Source organism: Notolabrus celidotus, chromosome 9 (genome assembly GCF_009762535.1).
Source record: "Notolabrus celidotus isolate fNotCel1 chromosome 9, fNotCel1.pri, whole genome shotgun sequence".
In the NCBI taxonomy this organism is placed as follows: Eukaryota; Metazoa; Chordata; class Actinopteri; order Labriformes; family Labridae; genus Notolabrus; species Notolabrus celidotus.
The window spans coordinates 4067334-4086762 of NC_048280.1; the positions used below are offsets into that span (position 1 = coordinate 4067334).

Genomic DNA, 19429 nt, shown 5'->3' on the forward strand with positions numbered 1-19429 from the left:
CGAAACACGTCAAGGTAACATAGAAAACCACGGGGCGCTGGTCAGGGGCGGAGCTAGACTCTCAGAGCAAAGGGGGCGGAGCATCCTCAAGGGGCCATTCTGATAGTCAAATTCTCAACCGTAAAACAGCTGATATATTTTCTCCCCGACTTATCAATAAAAAAACACAAATTCTCACTTATTGATCCACAAACCCTAATCATAACCCTAACCCTAATCATAACCCCAAACCTAACCCTAATCATAACCCTAACCCTAATCATAACCCCAACCCTAACCCTAATCATAACCCTAACCCTAATCATAACCCCAAACCTAACCCTAATCATAACCCTAACCCTAATCATAACCCCAACCCTAACCCTAATCATAACCCTAACCCTAATCATAACCCCAAACCTAACCCTAATCATAACCTTAACCCTAACCCACACCCTTATCATAACCCCAACCCCAATCATAACCTTAACCCTAATCATAACCCCAAACCTAACCCAAATCATAACCCTAACCCAAACCCTAACCTTTTATGAGTTTACAGAAGAAGAACAAGACTCAGCAGACCACTTCTGTGCTAAGTTACCTGATGGTGCAGGTGTCAATCAATCTTTATTTATACAGCGCCAAATCACAACAAACGTTATCTGAACACTCCTTCCAAACAGAGCAGGTCTAGACCGTACTCTATGTTCTATTATTAACAAAGACCCAACATCAAGACAGGATCAGATCCAGTCCCATCTTACAGACAGGACTCAGTCTGATCTCATCTTAAACCACCATGAGCAGAGCACTTTGCAGCATTTAGGAAGTCACAGTGGCAAGGACAAACTTCCTTTAACAGGCAGAAACCTCCAGCAGGACTAGACTCATGTTAGACACACATCTGCTGAGATCTTGTTAGGGTTGGACAGAGGGATAGAGGGAGATGAAGAGAGAGAGAGAGAGAGAGAGAGAGAGATAGTAATGAGACAGATAGTAGAAGTTGGAGCAGCTGGAGTCTGGCACGTCCACAGCAGCAGGCCGTCTACAGCAGAGATCCAGAGGAACCTACGAGACAAGGGAGCTCAGGGACTCAAGAAAGGTCTGTGGTTAGTAAATTGAATAGGACAGGAAGAGTTAAGGGCAGTGATGGGGCCAGAAACAGGCAGAAACCTCCAGCATGACCAAGCAGGATCTGCTGAGACAGAGCTGGGGATGGAAAGAGGGATAGAGGAGATGAAGAGAGCTCTCATAGCAGCTGGAGTCTGGAACATCCACAGCAGCAGGCCGTCTATTTCAGCGACTCAGAGAAACCTACGGGACAAGGGAGCTCAGGGACTCCAGAAAGGTCTATGGTTAGGTGTGTGAACTGTGAGCCCATAGAGGCAGAGAGCTCCTGCTGTCAGGAGTAGGACTTGGTAACAACAGTTCACTAGGACGTATCTTAATCAGATGACACAAGCGGCTCTGCAGTCTGCATCCCTCACTGTTTTACCCTTCTTTCTCAATTTCCAGTAGTTACTAAAACAGAAAAATCGAATAGAAGTGTGGCTTCAAAGAAAGTTTTCAGCTCTCATTGTTTTTTGTTGCTTAGTGACGCAACACACAGTGTGCACAATATGTTTACTTTATCAAAGTACTCAGCGTGCAGAAGGGGAAGACTGAGCTTCAATAACAAACTCTGCAGGCGTCACTGTTTTCGCCCAATTATGTTAGGCAGTGGTTGCTCACAATGATGTCATACCCAGGTGCAAAAATATCAAAATTCACAATACATCAGTGACTCGCACATCACAGACCCAATTAGCTGATCGGTGCAGAGTTTTGTGGACACAGGGGGTGAGCCGATGGTCATCCCCTGTGGGTAATACACTCACATTTGTCAAGCACCTCCTGTAACCCCTGTCAAAACAACCGGAATAGCCCTTTAAATTGTAAGATAGGTAGAAGAAAATGATCTTAAATTCCTGATGTACCTCAAGGGTAGCAAAAACCTGCAAAGAAACTCCAGCCTAAAGGCTGATTTATACTTCTGCGTCTCCCCTACGCAGCAGGGGCTGACGCGGACATGAGCCCCACATACTTGTGCGTCGGTGTGTCCGTGTCGCGCAGCAATTCTCCGCCGAAACGCCTGAGGGCAGTGTGGTCTCTCTGATAGCCGGCCGCCTGCTTCCGGTCCCACTACGATCTCTGTTTACTTTTCCACAGCGATTCAGAGCGTGTTATGTTAATCTACAGCTGATACATGTTGCTGTTTATCATACAGACATGATTACATGAAGAATAGAGAGGAGGAGATGAAATACACGGCGGATGTGCGGCCGATTTCCGGGATCCCGGAAGTGCTGTAAATGCGGGAAAGACAAAGCCGCCGAGCGGACCAATCACAGAGCTCTAGGTCCGCGTCTGCTCTACGGGGAGTTACATTTTGGAGGAGGTGCACGTCAGATACATGCGTAGGCCTCGGCGTATGTACGGGAGCTATGCGGACCCCCGGCGTAGGGTACGCCGTCGATTCAACGCAGAAGTATAAATCAGCCTTAAGTAGATTCTCTGCCTTAGACCCTTTAGAAACACAGGATAAGTCAAATCCTTTCAGTTACAGCCGGGTTAGAGACAGATGAAATGTGAAATCATTAAATTTCCTCTCTTTCCAGGTTCACAGCAAGGTCAGGGTTATTAGATTTGAACTGAAGATGGAGAATAATTTGTAAAATTGGTTAGAAACTCACAGAATATCATTTATGACATCCACAAAGCGTCTGATCCAGAATAATTTTTTTGGGACCGTCCACATCCTTGAGTGTGCACGCAAATCATATTTCATGGTGTCATTGGTCCTTCATTCGCCTGAAATGACTGATGCATGAGCGTCAACCGGAGGCAGCAAATCAGTTTGGACATTTTCACTGATGTGAAGCTCAGAACGTGCATCATTTCAGAAATAATTAGACCCACTCACCTCAGATTGTACAAACACCCAAAAGACCACCAGGACCATGAGGACACATCCACGTCTCTATAAATAAGTAATTGAATCTGCAGAGTTGGCTTCACATTAAAGGGCTCTCTGGATCCATGCAGCCCCAGTTCCTTCAATTAGCCACCCGTGTGCCCTGTTTCAGCCCTTTCATGTTTTATTCACACTGTTATTCCTCTCATTCAGATGGAAAAAGCAGCAGTAAGCCTATTGTGGTGTTTTACCAACTGTGAGGCTTATCACGGCGAGTGATGCTGAGATTTACTCCATAAGATGGCTTGGAGTAATTTCTGATACCGTGATTCATAAAAAAAGAGGCTGAGGAAATGTAGTTTAAAAATGTAAGGCGAAATCATCAGCTAACCCAAGATGGGCGATATGTTTCATATCATGAAGTTTTGCTATTACCCTCACTGACTCGAGAACAACCAACCGTGATTACACACAGATGTAATCAGGTGTAATTAGGCAGATTCAAACTCTCAACAGCTGCACTGATCCAACACAAATCTCCATCCTCTTTGCTAATTTCAGTGGTAGATTCCTTCACAGCTGTCTATTTGATGTTGACTGTGGGGGAATATCCACTTGATAACACTCGTGCACCTCAGGAGCAGCTGCTACACATAAACACGGCGCTCACGTCTCAGGGCTCATTTTGCTGTCCACCTGTTGACAGCAGTCATTTTTTCATTTCTCAGGATATGACGGCGTTTAATGGACCTGAAACTAATCGAGACAGAGACGGTGTTTACCAGGACTGCAGACAAACGATTAAGGGGAAGGGATGGGCCGTGTGAACAGTTCTTTTAGGGTTCCTGAATATCAATCAATCAATCAATCAATCTTTATTTATACAGCACCAAATCACAACGAATGTTATCTGAAGACTCTTTCCAAACAGAGCAGGTCTAGACCGTACTCTATGTTCTATTATGAACAAAGACCCAACATCAAGACAGGATAAGATCCAGTCCCATCTTACAGACAGGACTCAGTCTGATCTCATCTTAATCCACCATGAGCAGAGCACTTTGCAGCATTCAGCAAGTTACAGTGGCAAGGACAAACTTCCTTTAACAGGCAGAAACCTCCAGCAGGACCAGACTCATGTTAGACACACATCTGCTGAGACCGTGTTGGAGAGAGGGATAGAGGGAGATGAAGAGAGAGAGAGAGAGAAAGTAATGAGACAGATAGTAGAAGTTGTAGCAGCTGGAGTCTGGCACGTCCATAGCAGCAGGCCGTCTACAGCAGAGATCCAGAGGAACCTACGAGACAAGGGAGCTCAGGGACTCAAGAAAGGTCTGTGGTTGGTAAATTCAATGGGACAGGAAGAGTTAAGGGCAGTGATGGGGGCAGAAACAGGCAGAAACCTCCAGCAGGACCAAACTCATGTTAGACACACATCTGCTGAGACAGAGCTGGGGATGGAAAGAGGGATAGAGGAGATGAAGAGAGCTCTCATAGCAGCTGAAGTCTGGAACGTCCACAGCAGCAGGCCGTCTATTTCAGCGACTCAGAGAAACATACGGGACAAGGGAGCTCAGGGAGCAGAGTACTTTGCAGCATTTAGCAAGTTACAGTGGCAAGGACAAACTTCCTTTAACAGGCAGAAACCTCCAGCAGGACCAGACTCATGTTAGACACACATCTGCTCAGACCGTGTTGGGGTTGGAGAGAGGGATAGAGGAGATTAAGAGGGAGAGAGATGATAGTTGTGAGACAGATAGTAGTAGTTATAGCAGCTGGAGTCTTGCAGGTCCAGAAAGAAACCTACGAGACAAGGGAGCTCAGGGACTCCAGAAAGGTCTATTGGGCTTATTGGTGCCAGCTCAGTCTCAAAGTACAAAAAGTGTATCTAAATCTGACTTCCAACCCCAGATTTAAGTTAAATAGATGCTCACATATCAGACATAGATTAAAACATTGCTACAAGTTGCTAATTTATTAAAAGCCACAGTGGTAAAAAGGAAGAGCTGTCAGGGAGCCCAAAGAGCCAGCTGTCATTGCTGAGCTCTGGATCACTTTTGCCAATTTAGCCATCTGGGAGATTATCTAAGTGACACGTGCCACTCAAAAGCACAATGGTGTCATATTCTATCACTACAGCAGCAGCAGCAGGAAGACGAGAGCAGGAAGTTGTCACTGTGGCGGCTTAAGTACAGTGTGCCAAAATGGATTAAATTGAATGGGCTCAAAAAAGAGTGGCACGTTCATTTTGGACCTTAATCACATCAGCAGTAACGCTGATAGCCCTTGTTTTTTTTAGAAATTCAGAGCACAAAAGTGTTGATGACTCATCCTGTACTCAAGTGTCTAATCTGTAACCTGCAATTCATACAACCTGCATGTGCGCCACGGGTTTGTTCCATCCCACAGTGCTCGCCCTGCTACAGGAAGCGTGTTTGAATCGCAGTTCAGCGAGCACCTGGTCAAGTATAGAGATAACTACATACAAACAACAGGTTACAGAGCCTTTCTGTGGTTGAATTACTGCTCTTTGATAGTATTCTGTTACTTTTGTGCTTCTGTCAACGCTGAGTATGCTGCATAATAAAGTTTCGGGGTTTTTTTAGGTTTAGATGAGTTTAATATTAAAGCTGCTGTGAGGAACTTTTAGCTTGTATTGATTCTGGCGCCCCCTTGTGGACAAAGTGATACCTCTTATCTCTTGTCCTGTACATGCAAAATCAATCAATCATTCAATCAATCAATCAATCTTTATTTGTATAGCGCCAAATCACAACAAACGTTATCTCAAGACGCTTTCACAAACATAGGAGGTCTAGACCACTCTATGTCAAATTATGAACAGAGACCCAACTTCAAGACAGGGTAAGACTCAGTCTGACCCCACCTTAATCCATCATGAGCATTGCACATAGCAGTATTTAGCTAGTTACAGTGGCGAGGAAAAACTTCCTTTAACAGGCAGAAACCTCGAGCAGGACCAGACTCATGTTAGACAGCCATCATGCCTCGACCGAGTTGGGTCTGGAAAGACAGATAGAGGGGAGTAAGAGAGAGAAGTGATAGTGATGAGACGAGTAGTAGAAGCTGTTGCCGCTGGAGTCCAGCACGTCCGTATCAGCTGGAGTCCAGATCGTCCGCAGCAGGAGGACGTCTACGGCAGCTCAGAGGAATCTACGAGACAAGGGAGCTCAGGGACTCCAGAAAGGTCTATGGTTAGTAACTTTAATGGGACAGGCAGAGTTAAATTAAGTGATGAGGGGGTTGGGGGGAAGGGGGTGAGCTAGGATCCCAGTGTGTCAGTGTGCCAGTTCCCCCGGCAGTCTAGGCCTATAGCAGCATGACAAAAGCTGGTCCAAGCCTGATCCAGCTCTAACTATAAGCTTTATCAAAAAGGAAAGTTTTAAGTCTACTCTTAGACGATGATTCCAAAGGAGAGGGGCCTGATAACTGAAGGTTCTACCTCCCATACTACTTTTAGAGATTTTAGGTACAACTAGCAAGCCTGCATGTTGGGAATCACAGCCCTCTTCTTGTTTCAGCATTGTTCTTCTTCTTTATCTCTTTTACCTCCAGTCTCCTCTGAAAGAAAAACCACTTCCCTCTACTCTTCTCATCCCTCTCTACACCTACATGCAACGAGTATGAAAGCTCCCTCTCTGAGGCTGTTCAAAGCAGTCTTTTGGGAAATTTAGATGAGGACGTCTGAGGGAAAGCATGCACTCGAGCATCATGAAGTAAAGAAACGTACTGAACATCACAGACTCGCAGAAGTAGACAGAGCAAAGCTTCATCTCAATCAGCAGTCATTTCTGATCTTCATCTTCACAGTAGAAAAGATGAACTCATTTGAAAGCATCTTTTCACAACATACTTCAAATACTCTGATGACACTGCCATACTTGCCCTCCTTAATGACAATAACTCTGTTCTAAATTACCAGGATTCCATCTTTCACTTCACACTATGGTGCACGGACAATCACCTTCAGCTGAACATTTCAAAAACAAAAGAACTGGTCATTCACTCCTCCAGCACTCACAGCCCGGCTCACAACCCCATCCACATCAACAATCAAGCAGTCGAAATAGTGGGTCACTTCAAATATCTCGGACTCACCCTGGACAATAAACTCAACTTTGATCAACACACCATTGACATTCACAAACGCTGCCAACAGAGACTCTCTGCCATCCGCAAACTCAAAGCACTTTCTGTCGCCCCCCCACCTTCTACTGTTACTGTACCAAAGCATCATCCAACCCATTCTCCTCTACTGTTCCCCCTGCTACTACAACATGCTAACTGTCTCCAACAAAAACAAACTCATACGCACCACAAACACTGCCACCAAAATCATCCGCCTCCCCACACCCAACCTGTCTGACCTCAACAACAGAGCCATCATATGCAGAGCACGGACTATAACACTGGACCCCCAACACCCCCTCTACTCGGTCTTCACACTACTCCCCTCCGGTCGCAGATACAGATCCCCATACTGTAGCCCGGTTTGGCAGAAGCTTCGTCCCATCGGCCATAGCACTGCTAAACAGAAGGCCACTGTAATGTGTCCGGTGTGCATATATGTGTCCGGTGTGTTTATATGTGTCCGGTGTGCATATGTGTCCAGTGTGTTTATATGTGTCCGGTGTGCATATATGTGTTCGGTGTGTTTATATGTGTCCGGTGTGTATATATGTGTCCGGTGTGTATATATGTGTCCGGTGTGCATATATGTGTACGGTGTGTTTATATGTGTCCAGTGTGTTTATATGTGTCCAGTGTGTTAATATGTGTCCAGTGTGTTAATATGTGTACGGTGTGTTTATATGTGTCCAGTGTGTTTATATGTGTCCAGTGTGTTAATATGTGTCCAGTGTGTTTATATGTGTCCAGTGTGTTTATATGTGTCCAGTGTGTTCATATGTGTCCAGTGTGTTAATATGTGTCCAGTGTGTTCATATGTGTCCGGTGTGCATACATGTGTCCAGTGTGTTCATATGTGTTCGGTGTGTTTTATATGTGCCCAGTGTGCATATGTGTCTGGTGTGTATATTTGTGGGATGCGGGGCACCATTGCTGTGAGGCTGGATGTTTATGGTTATTGTGTTCATACATGTATTCCTGTACAGACGGTGGCAACAAATCTCCTTATTAAGAGAGAACCTGAACTTTCTGCTCTCAGATCTGTAACTTTCCCTTTGATTCAAAGCAGCGAGTGTTGTCTGACAGACTCCTGACTGACTTCTCCGCTCTTTTTGTTCAAACATTAATCAAGAATGTCACATTGTCTGGGATCATAATAGGCGCTTTAGCTTAATCGCTCAATTTACAGCATTAATTTGTCAATGTTCTGAAACATGCTGTAGATTTAAAGAGCTGAGACTGACTGATTTCCAAGAAGTGTGCTCCATGAATGTCATTACGGTGACTGATTGACACTCTGCACATAAATAGAAGCCATGAGGCTGCGTCATATAGCCTCAAATCTTTAAACAGTGCAGAAGTTTAATGAACTCATAACAATTTGTCTAATGAACATTTCAGCTACCGGTGTCACAGATCTACCTGTCGCCTGGTGTCTGTGGGTCTGTCAGAAACCATCACATGCAGCGCCTTATATGCAAACCATCAATAGGGAGAGGAGGGGTGGACGTTTTTGAGGTTTGCATATAAGGCTCAAGTAGACAACTTCTTGAAAAATGGTTAGAGATTAGAGGATCCTATTAAAACATATAGAATAAAAATTAAATTAAGGTTTAAATAAAAATAGGTGGTGGGGCACGCAAGGTTATTGAGGGTTTTGTAGGTGATGAGCAGGATCTTGAGGTGGATTCGGTGCTGCATGGATAGCCAGTGAAGGTTCTGAATGATGGGTGTGATGTGAGCTCTGTAGCTGGAGTGTGAGTACCCGGGCAGCTGAGTTCTGGATATATTGCAGTTTTTGGAGGTCAGTTGAAGGAAGGCTGTAGCGGATGCGGTTGCAGTAGTCCAGTCTGGAGGTCATGAAGGTGTGGATGAGTGTTTCGGCAGCAGAGGAGGGGAGAGTGGATCTGAGGTGGAAGAAGGATGTTTTGGTTATGTGGTTCAAAGGAGAGAGTGCTAAGGTTATGGACTACTGGGGAAGGTGTGACTGTGTGAGAAGTTCTGGGTGGAGGGGAAGAGGGATTTGGGGCTGATGAAAAGGGTTTCGGAAAGTTGCTGCTCATCTAGGTCAGTGAGGCAGTTCGTGAGGGGGTGGAAAGACTGGCAGGAGTGATGGTTTTTGTGGAGATTTAGAGCGTATGATGTGACCGAGTGGGAGCAGGTAGAGGATGAACAGAAGGGGACCAAGCACTGAGTCTTGGGGGACACCATGTTTTGCGGTGTGGTATGGGATTTGGAGGGTTTTAACAATAACCTTTAACCTTTTTGAATATGAATCATTAAATAACTTTTTTTTATGGATGCATTTGTTCATTTTTTTATTTTTAAGGACATGCAAAGTGACATCATTTTTTTTAGCTGTCCACAGCAGTGACCACTGAGCATGAAAGGGTTCTAAAATGTGTCAAACTTCTTGACAAATATTGATGAACAGACTACATTTGATCAGTTTGTAAGGTAGCATTAAAGCACTGTGTATATGTATAAAAACAGAGAGTGAAAGAGGAAATCAAAACACACATTGTTTCTTTAGTTCAGAAGCTCTCATGTATTTCCTCTATCACCGTACTTGGACATATCTGAGAGGTTGAAATACAATGGCTTGTGCATGAAGCATTTCTGGTTTCAGTCTCAGGATGAGGAGTTAAGCCAGTGTAAACATCTCCTCTCTGATGGTTGAATGGACTGAGAGGAAAATCATCATTCAGTAACACAGTGATCGATATCTGAATTCTGACATGCTAAATGTGTTTAGCGGAATCATACATCATCCTCTGATCATCCTCAGCAGATAGCATTTCAGAGCTGACAGCTCATATCTGTGTGTTATTTGATTCTTAATCATTTGGAGATTATAATTAAATGATTTGAGGCATTTTGTTCCACGATGTCTTGCAACAGAGAGGTTTTAAGAGAGGGTAGAGAAATGTCCTCTGCTCTATGTTGACAAATGTTTCAGGATCATAGGAACAGAATAATCTGGATCCATCAGATCAGAGAACTGTGTCTGAAAGTGAACTAGTAGTTAATATATTCATCTCAGTTCAATATGTTAATCTGAGATTATGTAATCTGAGTTTCTAATGTTAATTTGACCAAATAATGTTAGAGTTTATAATTTTAGAATGAGTTTATAATTTTAATCCGAGTTTATAATTTTAGACTTTGATAATATTTTTTACTGAGATTATGTAATTTGAGTTTATAATGCTAATCTGAGTTTATAATGTTAATTCAAGTTAAAAATGTTAGACTGAAATTAGAATGTTCATCTGAGATTATGTAATCTGAGTTTATAATGTTAATTTAACTTAGTAATGTTAGAGATTATAATTTTAGGCTGAGTTTATAATCTTAATCTGAGTTCATAATGTTAATTCAGGTTACATTTTTTAGACTGAGTTTATAATTTTAGACTGAGATTATAATGTTAATCTGAGATTATGTAATTTGAGTTTATAATGCCAATCTGAGATTCTAATGTTAATTCAAGTTAAAAATGTTAGACTGGGTTTATAATGTTAATCTGAGATTATGTAATCTGAGTTTCTAATGTTAATTTAACCTTATAATGCTAGAGTTTAATCTTTAATCTTAGTTAATCGTGTTAATTTGACCTAATAATGTTAGAGTTTATAATTTTAGACTGAGTTCATAATGTTAATCCGAGTTCAAAATGTTAAACTAAATTTATAATTTTAGACTGAGATTATAATGTTAATCTGAGATTATGTAATCTGAGTTTCTAATGTTAATTTGACCTAATAATGTTAGAGTTTATCATTGTAGACTGAGTTTATACTGTTAATCTGAGTTCATAATGTTAATCCGAGTTAAAAATATAAGACTGAGTTTATAATTTTAGAATGAGATTATAATGTTAATCTGAGATTATGTAATCTGAGTCTTCTAATTTTAATCTGAGTTAATAATGTTAATTTGACCTAATAATGTTAGAGTTTATAATTTTAGATGGAGTTCATAATGTTAATCCAAGTTAAAATTGTTCGACTGAGTTTATGGTTTTAGACTGAGATTATGATGTTAATCTGAGATTCTGTAATCTGAGTTTATAATCCTGATCTGGATTCATGATAATCTGACTAAATCTGGAATCTTTTGGGATTTCAAGGTTGTTTTTTTTGTCCCTCTTTCAAACATGAAGTAGAGAATTGTCGATGGACCTAAAGAGTATTTTCAAACCCCCTTCATACTTGTTTTGTCTTTAACTACTTACCACTCTTGAAATCGTGCACTAAACTGATTCACTGTGAAGTAATCTGAGTTTTCCTTTTTGTTTCAGATTTAAAATGAACGAAGGACCTGAAAACAACTCAACTCAACTATATGACAACTTGACGTTTTACAACTCCTCCGAGGAGCCCATCATTCACAGGAACAACATCACATATGTGGGATTTTACCTTCATCAGCCGTCCACAGCAGCCATCTTCATCGTGTCCTACCTGCTTATCTTCCTGGTGTGCATGGTGGGAAATGGCGTGGTGTGCTTCATTGTTCTGAGGAGCAAAAACATGCGGACTGTCACCAACTTGTTCATCCTCAACCTCGCTGTGAGCGACCTGCTGGTTGGGATTTTCTGCATGCCCACAACACTTCTTGACAACATAATCACAGGTGAGCAGAACCATGATGACAAACTGTCACTTTTGTTGTCTTGTGTCATAAAAAAGGGAATTATAAACAAAGCTGGTTGCATGGTGAGAGAGGGAGCTCTACCAGGTTACAGACACATTACTGTGAAATTTGGTCCTGCTGTACATGATGATCACATGTTCCATCTTAACCTTAAGAAGGTCACATTTTCCCTGTTGAACTCATAATCTCAGGACAGGATAGCTCTCAGGCTGAAACTCAATGTCCATAACTTTTGGATGACTTTCCCTGAAATGTGGTCGAGACATTTCTATCCAGAGGGATGAATCTTTAAGATGTCGGCTGTCCCCTGACTTTGCCTCAGGTGCAACCATCAGACTAATAATGAGTTTTATTAGAGGAGCATCGTGACATCCTTGGGATGTACTGGAGCAGGAGTTGACGTCTGCAAGGCAACTAACTACAGGGTTAACTCTGGGTGATCAGTACTACATACTGTAGGTGGTACACTTATTAATGAGTGGGGATCACAATGCTTGGAGTAGGTCATGTTTGGGATAAGAGACTGTCCTCTAGAATCTTTTTATAATAATAAAGAAATGGGGGAATTAAATATAAAAAATACATGTATGATAATAATATTAATAATTATAACAACAATAACAGTTGAATAAAAATAGAAGAAAATTGCAATGATAATACTACTACTACTACTACTACTACTACTACTACTACTACTACTAATAATAATAATAATAATAATAATAATAATAATAATAATAATAATATGAGATAATAGTGAAATGAAAATGTAAAAATAATAATAATAAAAATAAAAGTTAAAGAATAACTTTGAACAATAATGATAATAATAATAATAATAATAAAAATAATAAAAGTAGTGAAGTAATACAATTAAAATCATTTAAAAAATAATACTGATAATAACAGTGAAAAATAATAATAATAACAACAACATCAACAATAATAATAATAATAATAATAATAATAATAATAATAATAATAATAATATTAATACTACTACTACTACTACTAATAATAATAATAATAATAATATGAGATAATAGTGAAATAAAAATGTAAAAATAATAAGAATATAAGTGAAATAATAACATTTGACAATGACAATAATAATAGTAATATTAATAATAAAAGTAGTGAAATATTTTTTTATAATAATAAAGAAATGGGGGAATAAAATATAAAAAAATGCATGTATGATAATAATATTAATAATAATGACAACAATAACAGTTGAATAAAAATAGAAGAAAATTGCAATGATAATAATGATAATAATAATAATAATAATAATAATAATAATAATAATAATAATAATAATAATAATAATATAAGATAATAGTGAAATAAAAATGTATAAATCATAAGTATATAAGTGAAATAATAACATTGGACAATGACAATAATAATAGAAATAATAATGTAGTGAAATATTTTTTTTTAAATAACATAAAAATAGTAATAATAAAAATGAAAGTTAAAGAATAACTTTGAACAATAATGATAATAATAATAATAAAAGTAGTGAAATAATACAATTAAAATCATTAAAAAAATAATACTGATAATAACAATGAAAAAAAATAATAACAACAACATTAACAACAATAATAATAATAACAATAATAATAATAATAATAATAATAATAATAATAATAATAATAATAATAACAATAATAAACGAAATGAAAGTAATGAACCGATTGATATGTGCCAGCATTGAAGCAGTAAATTATTAATCAGCAACTAAAGAGATCAAAATAAAATTATAAAAGCACTGCAGGAAAATAAAGGGTTATAAGAAGATGACATCACATCAGATAAAATAAAAACAGATGATTAGATGAGGAGCAGTGAGATGAATGAAAACTAAGTAAAAGAGAGTAAACAGGGCATCAGAAGAGGATCTTAAACAAAGAAAGACTCATTTAAAATGAAATAAATTCATTAGGTTAAATTAAACTGCAGTTAGAATAAAAATCACATAAAAGCAAATCTGTCAAAGTGAGTTTTAAGAAGTGATTTAAAAGACGTGACTGATTCTGCACGCTTTATCTACTCAGGGAAAAAGCACATCCACCTTCAGCTTGGGCCTTGACTTTAGAATGACAGTTTCAGCGTCTTTAGTTCAGCTGATGATGAAATGAATAGTTATATTTTACCACTGTTGCCACCCTGAGGCTGAAATTATGTCTAAGTGAAACAAAACAAAAAGAGATGCGTGTGGTGAGGCTGTGTTCTTTACTTCTCCTCAGTTGAATCCTTCTGTTTTTTGGTGTGTAATGAAGCATTACAGCTTCTCAGGGCTGCTGGTTGTCTTAATCCTAAGATTAACATTCATTCCTAGCCCCCTCTCAGTGATATTATTATTCAATATCATTGAATTCACTGCAGGGCTGGCTTTTTGTGTCACTTTAACTAGGTGTAGACGGAGGCCATCCTTGACATTGTGTTTCTTTTTTCGTGAAGGCGGTTGTTTTCCCTGCATGCATGCATTAGAGCAGAGTATTCTGCAGACTGTGTCCACTGAGCTTGACAATCAGCTCCCGGCGACATAAATCTCTCACAAGCGATACTTCAGGCGAGTGACGGCGGCTCAGAGTTCAGGGTGTTGGGAGTAGCTGCAGAGCTCTCCAGAGGGAGGGCTTCATCGCCTTGCTTTGAAAGAAAAACAACAAAGAAAACTACAAATATAATATAATACAGGGGGAATGTTTTAACTGTGTTTGGTTTGTAAAGTAGAGACTTGATGTTGACCACAGCAATGCAGAGTGGATAGCCAAAGAAACTGACTGAGGATTATTTAAGTGGCCTTATTCACCTCCAGGTATATTTAAATAGTTAATTACACGCCAGTATTTTCTCCTCCACATGAGCAGCGAAACAGCATAATCAGTCACAATAGTCTGCATCAGGAGCATGTCAGGCCTTGACATAGAGTCAAAGGAGATCCAGCTGGCAGAGAGCTTTACATGAGTAAATCTCTGTGACAATGACGTAACCCTGAATTAAATCCGGAGACATCATGAACAGATTGTAGCCACCAGAAATAAACACGACTGAGAGCTTATTAGTTTAGCTGCAGATTATCACATTCAGAAGTTTTGGAGGATGACATCTTTCCTGAGCAGGTTCGGATAGCTGGGAGAAATATCAATCAATCAATCAATCAATCAATCAATCTTTATTTGTATAGCGCCAAATCACAACAAATGTTATCTCAAGATGCTTTTACAAACATAAGAGGTCTAGACCACTCTATGTCAAATTATGAACAGAGACCCAACTTCAAGACAGGGTAAGACTCAGTCTGACCCCACCTTAATCCACCATGAGCATTGCACATCTCAGTATTTAGCTAGTTACAGTGGTGAGGAAAAACTTCCTTTAACAGGCAGAAACCTCAGGCAGAACCAGACTCATGTTAGACAGCCATCATTGCCTCGACTGAGTTGGGTCAGCAGTTGTTTTCTTTTATTAATGCAAATAACAGTCTGGAAAAAAACGTATTATGTGTGAATTAAAAATAAAAGTTAAAAATGAAACAGCCAATCAAAGTGAAACTTACAGTGGCCCTGAAGGCCAATAGTAGTAAATATTTAAAAAGCGCAAAATAAATTTCACAAAAGAGAAATACATTTCAAACATCACAAAATACATTTTAGAGATCCCAAATACATTTCAGAGTAAAAAAAAAAAATTTCAGAAATCCCAAAATACATATCAGAGTCACAGAATACATTTCAGAGTCACAAAATACATTTCAGAGTAAAAAAATACATTTCAGAGTAAAAAAATACATTTCAGACATCACAAAATGTATTTCAGAGACCACAAAATACATTTTAGAGATCCCAACTAATTTCAAAGTAAAAAAAAATACATTTCAGAGATCACAAAAAACATTTCAGAGTAAAAAAATACATTTCAGAGACCACAAAATACATTTCAGAGTAAAAAAATATATTTCAGAGACCACAAAATACATTTCAAATATCACAAAATACATTTTAGAGATCCCAACTAATTTCAAAGTAAAAAAAAACACATTTCAGAGATCACAAAAAACATTTCAGAGTAAAAAAAATACATTTCAGAGACCACAAAATACATTTCAGAGTAAAAAAATATATTTCAGAGGCCACAAAATACATTTCAAATATCACAAAATACATTTTAGAGATCCCAACTAATTTCAAAGTAAAAAAAAATACATTTCAGAGATCACAAAAAACATTTCAGAGTAAAAAAATACATTTCAGAGACCACAAAATACATTTCAGAGTAAAAAAATATATTTCAGAGACCACAAAATACATTTCAAATATCACAAAATACATTTTAGAGATCCCAACTAATTTCAGAGTAAAAAAATAAATTTCAGAGATCACAAAATACATTTCAAAGTCACAAAATACATTTCAGAGTCACAAAATACATTTCAGAGATCAAGGGAGTATGTCCCTTGTTGAAGTATTGCACTATCATTTCTTGAAATTTATTTTGTGATCGCTAGAATATATTTTGTGATCTCTGAAATTTATTTTTATTCTCTGAAGTGTATTTTGCACTTTTGAAATATTTATTACTATTGGCCTTCAGGGCCACCGTAGAAACTTACAGTTAAGGATGGGCAATGGAGTTACTTTGAATATTTTCTCATTTCAAAAGTACAATTTGTCATCATTTTTACCAGTGCCTGGTTGTAATACAGTATTCCCGCCAGACTATGGCTTTAGAGCCCATCCATCCATCCATCCATCCTTCCATCCATTTTCTTCCGCTTATCCGGGGTCAGGTCACGGGGGCAGCAGTCCAAGCAAATTGACCCAGACATCCCTCTCCCCGGCGACACTTTCCAGCTCCTCCTGGGGAATCCCGAGGCGTTCCCAGACCAGGCGGGAGATATAATCCCTCCACCGCGTTCTGGGTCTACCCCGGGGCCTTCTCCCAGTTGGACGAACCCGGAACACCTCTAAAGTGTTAGCAGTGGAGGCGGAGCTTGTTACAGTGGCTTCACAGGCTCTGGCTGCACAATGGCGGCGCCCAGGAGAGGGATTTTTTGGCTTCAGAACTGTACAACGGGAAGAGGCGGTGCAACACTGTCCACTTTTATTTACAGTCTATGGTGACAACACAGAGTGTTTTATTCTGAAAATTAACCGGATGTTTTCATTTTGTTTTGGTGAAACCTGACTTCCTGTCCCGCTCCATCTGCTCTGTTGAGATTGATGCGTCGTGCTCTGGCATCTGTAACGGAGTGGATTCAGTGGAAGTTAACACATTGGGTAGAATAGAAACCTACCGTCTCTCTCCCGTGACGGATCTGGACTAGGATCTGGTGGAATTTGGCTGTAAGAAGCAGCTTCATTATGGGCTTCATGTTGTGCACCGGTCACATGATAGAAACATCTTTACTCCCTTCCAATTGCTGGCAGGGAATTTTCCTGACCTTTACCTTCTGTGTTTGCACATCAGCTCACCCCTCACTTGTTGCAGAAATGTTACCGGGGGTCTGGTATGAAAAGGTCAAAGTGACATTGCTTTGAATTTGATCTTATTAGTTTTTTGTTAGGGTCCACACATGCACTAAACTCCTATACAATGTTTAAGTATTTTCAGGAGTTTAGTGCATGTGTGGATCTGTTTTCCTTTGGATGTTTGGACCTTTGGGCAGTGCTGTGCAGCCCTAGCTAACACCACGCACCACATGAGGTCATTTTATCTTCTGACTCCAGTCTGTGTCGTGGACCTGCAGGTGAGCGTCTCTCTGCTTTGAGTCTGTGTAGCTCAGCTCAATCCTCGGTTTCACCTACGATTGAGCTGCGCAGGGTGAAGCTTTCCTGTTGGCTGATGGAGGATATTTATACAACCAGTTTCCCCAGGAGGAAGGAAAGGAGGTGCAGCACATCAGTATGGGGACTGCATCCTTGCAAGACCAAATTGGAGAAACTTTTTCTAAATTCCTGCCAATGCCCGTGAAACTGGTGTATGCTAGGAAGGTCCAAACTCCCTCTGGACGTATAACCACTCAGCACAGTCTCTATCTGCTTAACTTATACAGCACTTTATGAAGTTGTAAAATTTAAGGGGCCGATCTGTGTCGTACCTTCTTCAGACCTTCAGGGAACACTGATTATACACTCACCTATCACACTCCCTGTCTCTTTATAATCTGTTAACTCGATACCACACATCACCATGGGGATCTGGCCCCACACCCAGAGATGCCCCTGCAGCCAAACTGAGAATATCCGTCCTTGGCAGAGCACAAACTGTGATGTCTGGCTCATCACTCTCCTGCTGAGAGTACAGACTGACTGACATCCTCTGCTGTCACATCCCGGCATTAAAAGTACAAGATCGCTGCGGAACAAATGTTCCTTTCTCAAAACGGTTAAAAGGAGCCTGAGATGCAGCGATGGCTCCTGTGGATGTTCCCCACTGGGGATCTGTTCATCCTTACAGGACGCAGCTTCTGAGGATATTTGCAAATTTCTTGTTTGACACGGACGGCAGTGCAGACAAACTGTTCAGTTCCAAGATGATTTTGATACCAACAGACTGGAGAGGCTCTCGAGGAGTCTAGCACATACTAACGGTCTAATCACAGTTTTGCACGTGGGTCTCTCTTGCAGTACTCCCTTCTGACATGTCAAAATTAGGGCTGTCAAACACCTATGTCTTTCACCGCAATTTAGAAAACCGACTGATGTCAAAGTGTTTTTTTGAGCATAAACTTTAAAGACATGTTTTGGGGACCTCTTAGACCATATGTGTCAAACTCAAGGCCTTATGGCATTATCTTTGGCCCGCGAGATAATATCAAATTATTTATAGAGCTGGCCCGACGGTATTTTGCACGCACCACTAAAACTACAAGTCCCACAATGCACTGCAAGTCAATCGAGGGCCCGCACGCGAGAGCCGTTACCCGACTCCGCTCATCATCAGCCTTATGAAGCGAGTCACCTGCAGTCAACTTTCAGCTATCCCTCTCCCCCAAAAACGGCTAAACGAAAGGTGGACTTTGAAAACAGGGGGGTTCAAGATAGGTGGGAGGCAGAGTATATGCATGTGCGCAACAGAGGAACTTTTGGGATTAAGATCAATGCATGGCACAACGACAGGGAAAGATCTCTTTGAAGAGGTATCCAGATGTGTAAATGAAATGAGGCTGCCTTTGGATAAGCGTGTTGGGACTGACGACGGATGAGCGCCCGCGAAGTGCGGGCAAAAGAGTGGATTAGTGGGCAGGATCCGGGAGAAGATGCGGGAGGAAAACAGCGCAGGTGAGCTGACAGTTTATCACTGCATCATACATCAGGAATCGCTGTGTGGCAAAGCCTTGAAAATGGACCATGTGATGAGCACCGTAACATGAGCAGTTAACTTCATAAGAGCCAAAGGTTTAAATCAGCGCCAGTTCAAGTCTTTTCTGGAGGAGTTGGGTTCAGAATATGGTGACTTGCCCCATCACACAGAGGTGCGATGGCTAAGCCAAGAAAAAGTGCTGTAAAGGTGTTTCGAGTTGCGTGAGGAGATCTGTCAGTTTATGGAGAGCAAAGGGAAAGACACAACAGAGCTCCGTGGTACAAAGTTGCTGTGTGAAGTGGCGTTTCTGTGACATCACGAGCCATCTCAACACGCTCAACCTGCAGCTTCAGGGGCGGGGCCGTGTGATCA

General features: G+C 40.4%; 1 protein-coding gene and 1 long non-coding RNA gene across 6 annotated transcripts in view; one reads left to right on the plus strand and one right to left on the minus strand.

Annotated features, from left to right (window-relative positions):
• LOC117819116 overlaps positions 1-19429 on the minus strand; it is a 107525-nt gene that overhangs the window by 14922 nt on the left and 73174 nt on the right. For 2 of the 5 annotated variants that reach the window (XR_004632454.1, XR_004632453.1), the window contains exon 4: positions 11509-11604. This is a non-coding gene — a long non-coding RNA (uncharacterized LOC117819116). Of the gene's footprint in view, positions 1-8361; positions 8992-9172; positions 9770-11508; positions 11605-19429 lie in introns of those variants that run through there. The other 3 variants (XR_004632457.1, XR_004632455.1, XR_004632456.1) reach the window with 3 other exon arrangements.
• Positions 1-19429, plus strand: part of npffr2a (neuropeptide FF receptor 2a) — a 59203-nt gene that overhangs the window by 4783 nt on the left and 34991 nt on the right. The window contains exon 2 of the mRNA XM_034692344.1: positions 11388-11722. Coding sequence (XP_034548235.1) covers positions 11395-11722 — 328 coding nt within the window. The 5' untranslated portion in view covers positions 11388-11394. The remainder of the gene's footprint in view (positions 1-11387; positions 11723-19429) is intronic.